Here is a 9,867-nt window from a genome sequence, read left to right on the forward strand (position 1 = left end):
TACCCATAGACAACAAAAAACAGATCAACATTACAACATTGCCACACTAAAAAACCTCTATAAAAAATAAAACAACACTTCTTCCAATAAATTTATTTAGAATACACGATAAAATACAATATATAATATATTAAACCATACAATTATTTAAACAATTTCATATTTATCAGGATGGAAGCTAATTTCTTGCGAATAGTCGACTGGCATTCCGTCATCGGCTTGAACAACTTTTGTAGTTGTGAGTAAAGCGAGAGACGTGTCCGACACCCAAGATACTGTTAGCGGGAAGAAATCGTTCGGAATCGCTGGTGACACACTGAAAATAACAATTTTAATATATTTTCTAGTTTATAAAATAGTGTATAATGTGTATAAATATTAGTAGCTCACGCTATGATCAATGTTGCAATAATGTTCCTATTGAGAGCAGACGAAGTGAAGTTAGTCAGCTAGTATAATAGAAAAAGAGTGTTAAAAAAATCGTAATTGAAATATTATTTATTATTAAAAAAATAGGTAACATTACTTGTTAATTCTCATAAAATAAAGAATGAGCTGTGTTTAGCAAAATATATCAAATTATATAATTTACTTTATTATAACAGCTTATAATAGTAATACAAAACATTAAACCAGGTTTTAACCTTTTATAATTTTGTTAAGAAACATTTGCATATGGCAACACATCTAGTTTTTAATTTTTTACTCAGGCAATACTTACGTAAACTCCAAAGTGCCAGTTTTCTGTTGTTTATTGATAAGTGGAATGTTCCAGACCAACGTTCGTCCCTTCTGCGTGTAGCTGCCCTCCCATTGGTGGACTACTAGCGAGGTGTTGCCAGATCTAAGAAAAAATATATTATAATATAATATTTAAACGGTAAATTCTAATTATGATAGTCTTGGTATGAATATGCAATCCAACTGAGAATAGGATTGATGTAGCGGCATTTTGTGAAATATTTTTTAAAATATCGACCCGAAACAGTAGATTTTCTCCATTATTCACGACACGAAGCACTTCATTTTTAGATATATTTATAAAAAAAAGACGGGCTGTATTCCGAGAGTGCCGGCAGAAGTGAAAACTTGATTATTAACGTTGAGCATGTTTGATATCCATCCGTCTTACGCTTTTCGATCAGGTCACGTGTCCTGACGCGAGTTTAAGATTTTATACCCATTACAGAAAAAGTGCTCAAGAAGTTGCCGCTAAAGAAGTTTTCACTTCAAAAAAATTGTCAATCTAAAATTTTTCAAAATAATCATGATAAACATATTTTGTCCCGAAAAAAATTGCATCAACATATTACTGACAACACTCCGTGTCGCACGGAACTTTAAGTTTTAGAATAAATAGTACCAACATTCAAACAAAATATCTAGCAATTGTTGATCAACTGTTTACGAATAAGAGGTATAACAGCTGTACTCACGGCATCGGAATGTTGATGTTAACATCAGAGAGCGTCAAGTGCTCTTGTTCAAGCTCGTACTCAATGTTGACGTCACAGCCGCCGTTAGCGCCCTCTGATGGCCAGCAGTTTACTGGAAAACAAATATTTTTTTTATTAACAAAAAACTAGTAACTAAATAAAATTTAAATTGGACCAAATAGCAGCTGTAGCTATCAAATATAATAGTATATCAAAATTGGTTCACTCAGTCAAAAGTTATGAGGTAACGTAGCAAAATAATAATACGATAGACTAAATAATTTTTGCATGCTATATTGTAGGTCGTATTGCTAGGTCGATTTGTGTATTGGCTGAACATGTCTACATCTATACATATAATAAATCTGTAGAAGGGTCATTTCTGTACATTGAAAATATTGAAAAAATAAATAGCAGGGGGTGTTACTGGATCGATACCAAACCCAAATATGTGATTAAAAAAATTTTTGTCTGTCTGTCTGTGAAGACATCACGTGAAAACTACCGGTTCGATTTCGATGAAACTTGGTATAATTATACCTTATTATCCTGGGCGTAAAATAGGATACTTTTTATCCTGGAAAAATACGTAGAAAAAAAATTAATCTTAATTTTTCAGTTTTATCTATAGACGTTGTTCTGTAGAACCGCGAAAACGTTGCGTATTATAATAGGCCTAGCCGTATTTGGGTCCAATAGATATTTATAAGATGTCATTGTCAGAGTTACTCAAAATGGAGAAATAAACCATCCACGCGAAGACCGACATCCGCGCGGACGGAGTCGCGGGCGGAAGCTAGTTATTAATATTTTTGTATCACCATATTATAATACCATGATTAAAGCAAAAAAAAAGACGTGTGGCACTCGGGGACTGCCGCAGTAAAGCTATTGCATGCTATGCCTTCAAGCCACACCTCCGCGCCCGTCCCCGTGGGGAGCGTGAGGTTTTTTCGTTACGGAATTTCTCGATTCGGTCCCCGCGCTCAAGGCCCGCGATAGAAGCTATGCAATAGTTTAAAAAAAAGATTTATTGACGACGCGGTTGGCGCAGTGGTAAAGTAACTGCCTACTGAGCCGACGGTCCCGGGTTCGATCCCCGGTCAGGGCAAATATTTGTGTGATGAACTCAATTATTTGTTCTTGGGTCTGGGTGTTATTATTATCTATATATGTATTTATAATACCCACAACACAAGCCTTATTTGAGCTTACTGTGGGACTAGGTCGATTTGTGTAATAATGTCCTATAATGTAATCCATACTAATATTATATATTAGAAAGTAACTCTGTCTGTCTGTCTGTTACTCAATCACGCCTAAACTACTGAACCAATTTGCATGAAATTTGGTATGGAGATATTTTGATACCCGAGAAAGGACATAGGCTACCTTTTATTTCGAAATAATAATATGTACCACGGGCGAAGCCGGGGCGGACCTCTAGTATGTACATATATAAAACTATAATATAATTTATTTATAGAGGACTGATGAAGATGATGATGATGACTCACCAGACAAGGGCGGCCGGTCGTCGCCAGCAGTGGCCAGGCGCCACTTGAGCACGCCCACGTCGCTGTTCAGCGGGAACGGCCGTTGGGCCTGCTTCAGTTTGATCACACCGTCCGATCTGAAGGCCTCCTTGTCTACGTTTGGATGTGTCTGTGTTAGGAAGAATGTTTTTTATTAGTTTGTCATACAAGAAGGAATGTTTAAAAATTAAAGACTTTTTAACTGATTTTAAACGCGATTTATTCATTATATTATTTTCCCGACGTTTCGAACACTTTACCGTGACCACGCTCTATAATATAATGAATAAATCGCGTTTAAAATCCGTTAAAAAGTCTTTAATTTCTAAATGTATAATACTCGCGTAAAATCAAACACTAGAAAATACTAGGAATGTTTAAAAACGAATATTATTACGATTATCATACATAGTATAAAACAAAGTCGCTCTCTCTGCCCTATGACCTATGTATGCTTAAATCTTAAAACTACGCAATAGATGTTGATAAGGGATTTTTAATAGATAGAATGGTTCTCGAGGAAGCTTTTAGTATAGAATATGCTAAATTTTCTATAAAGCGGGCGAATCCGCGCACGAAAAGAGAGTATTTTTAATTTTACATGTTGAAATTCAATAAATAATAAATTTCACCATCACGCTCTAAAAATGTGTCCAAAGCAAAACTCTGCCTACACTCGTATTAGACAAAGATTTCTAATGAGATACTACATTGATCATTACTGAAATTAGGTGTTTGGAATTGGATGTTTCATACCACATCGCTCAAACATTTATGACCACCTTTTAATAGGCGATTGTTACTTGTGTCTATTTTTAATAGGTACGTAAGTGTTATTGCTACTCACTACTTAATTATATAAAGCAACCAAATATCTTATTAATCAGCTATATCATATAGATTTGATTGAACTGGCTTCTAAGTTGTAGAGACAGGCTTTTTTATTAGACAGCAAATTTATTTTTTCAGAATGCAAACGTATTCGTAGAGCATGCGTCATCGCACCTTGCAATTGGTCAATTTATATTGGCAACAATAATTCTCTTTTCTCAATTGTATCAAGTCACACGCATTTTTGAACTCATTATGTAATATTAAAAGTTTTTACGCCCAAATTATGCTTTTTTTTCACTACCTCAACAAAGTTGAAGAACAGCGCAGGACAAAATAATATGTTTTTCCCTTTTAAACTTGATGAATAAGTTTGAGGAAGATTTTTAAGGGAAACTTCACTAGGCGCATTGAGAGTAAAATTTCCAGGTCGCGTAATGGCAACACAGTCACGTCATGGAGTAAGGCGACGATTTTGGTATCTTTTAATCTTGCCAAAGAAGTTTCACTTCTTACACGTGTGCTCGGCACACATGACATTAGATTTTTATTTATATAATTAATTTATGATATAATTCTTGCTTCATTATTGTACAAAATAATTATATAATTTATTTTTACCTAAGTTTTAATTATTACCTGTAATTGTAATGGCCTCGTGTCCTGGTTGTTGAGGTGCACATGTATTCTTCCAAATTGCTCATTGGTGATACGAAGTGTCAGCAAACCTGTTGAAATTAATTATAATTTATGAAGAAATTAAAACACCTATAACTTATTTGAACTTAATCAGGAAGAGGTAATGTAAATTAACGAGTAAGAAGTACTTAATATATCTTATATAAAATATTATAATTCTATTTTAAAATGGAAAAATCCGTAAGACGCTTATAGGTTCTTCTATGAACGAAATACTTCGAAAAAGGAAACTCACCAGAAAGCTCAAAGTTTTGTATATCACCATCCCTTCCAGCTACCAAATTCAACCGCTCTTCGAAGCGTAGGTGTATACTGTAAGAAAATCAACGTATTATATTAATTAAGGATTATAATATGACAGTAGTAACTATAGAGAACTCACTTTTTCTATCTATAACCTATGACAACTATAGAGAACTCACTTTTTCTATCTATAACCTATGACAACTATAGAGAACTCACTTTTTCTATCTATAACCTATGACAACTATAGAGAACTCACTTTTTCTATCTATAATCTATGACAACTATAGAGAACTCACTCTTTCTGGTCAGCGGCCGGCGGTTTGTCCACTTTAGCGGTCATCGGAGTGTTGGTAACAATCTTCTCGCCTTCCGTCTGTAGGCGGGACACGAAACTGTCAGCGTCTGTGCCTCGAGAGCCGAGTTTCATGGCTGAACGGCTTGTACGACTAAAAAATTAAAAAAAAAATACATTCAAGTCATTAGTAGCAAGTAAATAATTGAAAAATAATAGGAAAATCTAGTAAAAAAAAAAACAATGTGTTATTGTTATCAATACTGTTGCGATAGATGTGTTAATAATAATTGTAACTATGATATTATGAATCACACTGACACAGGAAAAATTGCAATTTGATTATAAAATATAGGAAACTTGTATATTATCGAGATAATATATCCTCACTAAAGTTATCTGATTCATAGTCAAATTAATAAACAGCTTGTGATGTAATTATAATCCACACTAGCTTCCGCCCGCAACTCCGTCCACGCGGAAAAACTAAGATTTATTTTTTTCTACGTATTTTTCCAGGATAAAAAGTATACCATTTTATGTCCAGGATAATAAGGTATAATTATACAAAGTTTTATCGAAATCGAACCGGTAGTTTTCACGTGATGCCTGAACATACAGACAGACAGACAGACAAAAATTTTTTTAATCACATATTTGAGTTTGGTATCGATCCAGTAATTGCTAGTATTGCTATTTATTTTTTCAATATTTTTAATGTACAGAATTGACCCTTCTACAGATTTATTATATGTATATAGATTAAGGGACAATAATAATATATTTTCTATCCATAAACACATTACACATACCACATACTTTTTACATATTTACCACATATTATGTAAACAAAGCACTTACGTCTCCTTAACAGGTGTGGCTGGTATCTTCTCGATCAACGGCTCACTGCTCGCTGATGACATGGAAGAACTGCCGAAACCCGTTCCTAGAAATAATTGATGATATTACTATTCAATTGTACTCATTTAGAATTTCAATAAAAAATATATTGTAACCTGAATGTATTTTATTAAATAGGCGCCATAAGCCTATTGCCTATTAGGATGAATTTTTCTCTTCAAGAATATCTGTAATCTGCTAAGTCCTATCCTATCCTATCCTACTTTATTAATTAATACATATTATAAATGCGAAAGTTTGTGAGGATGTGTGTGTGTTTGTTACTGTTTCACGCAAATACTACTGAACCGATTACAATGAAATTTAGCACTTAAAGCGGGTAACTTGGATTAACACATAGGGTAGGTTTTATCCCGGAAATCCCACGGGATTGGGAACTATGCGGGTTTTTCTTTGAAAACGCAGGCAGAAAGCTAGTAATATAATAAATAGTAAGATTTTTCTTTTGTTTGCTTGTACCAGTAAACCTCCCGAGCTATTTAAATTATCCGGTATTGAAAATGCTTTCATCAATATATTATAAGCTTTCATCATAATATAATAATGTTTATTGTATTTAAAGTTAAAGGAAATTACCGAAATTCTTAGAAACAGCGCCCATATATCTTCCCTTGGCAGCTTCCAATCTCTCTCTTTGCAACTCCTTCGCTTTCTCACGCATACGATTGGCAGCTTCGCGTTCTTGCGTCTAAATAAAAAGTTGATTTTTTAAAGCTTTTCCAAATTTAACAATGCCTAACCCAGCAGAGCTTCTTATCATAAAATCATGAAAATCTGTTCGGCGTTTTGGCGTATAAGTGTTGATACAACACGACTTTCTTATATTAAATACAAGTGTCAAGTAGGTATTGAGTAGAACGAAACAAGGATTCGAGATATAAGTAGGTAAAAATATATGTTTTAAAATAATACACATACCTGTCTAACAGCTTGGTAAATTTTCTCTTCATGCGAGTCCATTTCTACGAAAGAGCGAACCTGCAAACAATACAAATAGGATGTATTTTTCAAATTTTCATAGTTGAGGGTATTTTTCAAATTTTCCAAGTTGAGGGTAGTTTTAATTTTTAAACTTAAACATTGTCACTTTACAAGGTTCAACTCTGTGATTTCCCAGGTAAGTATTGTGAAATTGTAATATATTCATATGTAGCCAAATTCATCAATACACACACATATAGTCATACACACCTACAAAATATGCACATACACATTTCTAATATCTAACTCCAATTTCTGGACATAGAGGTAACAAAAAAAATGCATGATCTATTCACATTTATTCACAAGAAGCAAATACATATGTAAAAAACAAAATAATTAACTCACTTGCGCCAAATTAACACTCTCCCTGTAGCCCAGCGCTACAATCTCATCGAATGCAAACAACAAATTGAACGCCTGGTTCAATACTTCAGCCTCTGTTAGTTGAGTGCAGTATTCTGGTACCTGGGAGATAAAATATTTCTATACAGAACATGTTACTATAGAATCTATATAAATAAAATTGTTTCATCACTGTTGAATTAGAAATACAAGAATGGCTCAACCAATTTGGTGTGTTTTTGTTAAGACACAGGTAGGTAAAATAAAGATATTTTAGATTCACTGTTTCCCTTTCAATGGGAATCAAACACAGAGTCACAAGGTTTGCAGATCCAGGAAATTTCACCTTACCAAGAAATAGTCAATAATTAAAAATATTGATGACTAGCGGTCCGCCCCGGCTTCGCCCGTGGTACATATTTACGTTTTCTCTACATAAAAACCATCCTCGTACTTCAAGGAATATAATAAAAAAAGAATAATCGAAATCGGTTCAGTCGTTCTCGAGTTATGCGCTTACCAACACATTTTGCGATTCATTTTTATATATAAGATTATCCTGACCGCCTCCTTGGTACAGTGAATGACGCGTGAGCGTAGAACCGAGGGGTCCTGGGTTCGATTCCGGGTGGAGACGAAGAAAATAAAAATGTCTCGGTCTGGCAGGACACAGAAGGCAGATCACCTACTTGTCCCTAAAGAAAATCGATCAATGAAACAGATGTATGCATAATGCATCTGCCCCTTACCCCACTTGGGGACATGGGACTTCACTTTTCACTTTATGATTATATTCTATCTTTATATCATAAACATGTTATAGTCTGTCCACTATAAGAATTGCTTTTTGACAGCTCGACGGGTGATACCAGAAGTGATGTACAAAAGATTATCGATTGTGATACCATTTCAATTACAAATTCAAAATATTATCATAAATCGAATCAGGTACGTAAATAATAATTAAAACGTAAACATACTAATGAGATATGTAATAATAAGACCACATATCTATGCATTTTATGTTAAAACTAAACTAAACTAATATTTTATTATTTATTGGTTTCTATCTTACAATTTGGTTGTCTTTATGTTTAAACTATATAACATAATAGAAGAGTTTTTCTGTATCGGATATATTATTTTAAAGAGTATTTCTATCGATTATTATAATCTATCGACCCTTTATTGAATAATTCTGTGTAGACATCACTAAGTGGGCGGGCCTGTCCATGAAGTACAATAATTATTTGTATGACATTTTAACATAGACAATACAATCCTTCATAGGCGTGAAGCTGTCAAAAAGCAAATAATATAATGGACAGAGTCAGTCCTAAATATATATGAATCATATGTACCACTCTGCTAAATAGACGCAGTGTCTCCAAATCCTCTAATATATTACTTGCTTTTGTTGTTATGAGAAGCATGTAAAGTTTATCCAACGGCTGGTAGACATATCTGAAATAAAATAAGTGTTTAAAATTAAGCTATCTTGATTGATAAATAACAAGGCATACCAATGCTAAAAGTATAAGGATAAGAACATTATATTCTCAATGCTTGACTGGCCGGTTGGCTTGGTTGGTAGTGACCCTGCCTTTGAAGCCACTGGTTGTGGGTTCGATTCCCACCTGGGGCAAATATTTGTGTGATGAACTGTTTGCTCTGTTTCTGGGTGTTAATTATCTATAAAAGTATTTATTTAAAATTATATAATATGTATGTTTATCAGCCATCTGGTTTCCATAACACAAGCGAAAGCCTAGTATATTAGTAGAAATATTTATTTATTATATATTTATGCTTACTTTTATAAAGATAAATGCAATTTGAAAAATATGGTAATTCATTAACTCTTACTCAACATATCTATCATGAAAATGTGGCTATATTATTAAACATTATTGTTAATTATTTATTGAATTTATCCCCATTATTATTGACACTTACTAACCAATAATAGTATCATGTAATTCTATCTGATGTAAGTCTGAGGCAATTTAGAGCTAATATTTTTGTAGTGATTTACTATTTCTTATTGGAATATTTACCTCACAGATTCAGTTTCAACAAAAGTATGTTGTCGGCCACTGGTCATAAGCTTAGGAAAAGCCGCAAGCAAACCTTCTATACGTGCCTTCGTCATCTCGACGAACTGTCGTGACACCAACGCTAGCAAATAGAATTTATTTTATAATATATAGTTAATTTTCTATATCTTTCTTTTTTAATATTTAGGGTTGCTTACCTTTTCCCGATTTTGTGCATACCGTAGCCGCGATAAGCACCTAGAAACAATATAAATATGAAAAACAGTGATAGAAGTGTCAGCATATTTAGGCAGAAATTAATAAAGTTTTTAATGTAATAACTTTGTCAATGCACATTTAATTATTAATAAGTATTACCATCTTGCCACTAAGTTTATTTTACACTTAATTCACTTATATTTTCACTGTTTATTCCGATTCTTCCACAAAAACGCGAATACGAGTTTTGACAGTATTGACAAGCTGACGTGTAGAATGTTTAGTTTTGACTTTTGACAAGTATTAAAATTGCTTTGCTGTTCAAA

At 33.4% G+C, this 9,867-nt stretch overlaps 1 protein-coding gene across 1 annotated transcript; it reads right to left on the reverse strand.

Moving 5' to 3' along the window:
- Positions 1 to 78: 78 nt before the first annotated feature.
- On the reverse strand, positions 79 to 9,832 carry deltaCOP (coatomer subunit delta). Its single transcript, XM_089711788.1, has 15 exons — positions 9,701 to 9,832; positions 9,541 to 9,580; positions 9,344 to 9,464; positions 8,648 to 8,750; positions 7,290 to 7,409; positions 6,879 to 6,938; positions 6,537 to 6,648; positions 5,901 to 5,985; positions 5,044 to 5,193; positions 4,737 to 4,813; positions 4,442 to 4,530; positions 2,954 to 3,101; positions 1,437 to 1,548; positions 722 to 844; positions 79 to 316 (listed from the first exon to the last, which is right to left on the reverse strand). Exons 1-15 carry the CDS (start codon positions 9,701 to 9,703, stop codon positions 148 to 150), a joined length of 1,512 nt encoding a protein of 503 aa, XP_089567914.1. The 5' UTR covers positions 9,704 to 9,832; the 3' UTR covers positions 79 to 147.
- Positions 9,833 to 9,867: the final 35 nt, after the last annotated feature.

This window comes from Colias philodice, chromosome 27 (assembly GCF_061535455.1).
Source record: "Colias philodice isolate Cphi_HAF_F1 chromosome 27, ilColPhil1 Martin Lab GWU primary, whole genome shotgun sequence".
Classification (NCBI taxonomy): domain Eukaryota; kingdom Metazoa; phylum Arthropoda; class Insecta; order Lepidoptera; family Pieridae; genus Colias; species Colias philodice.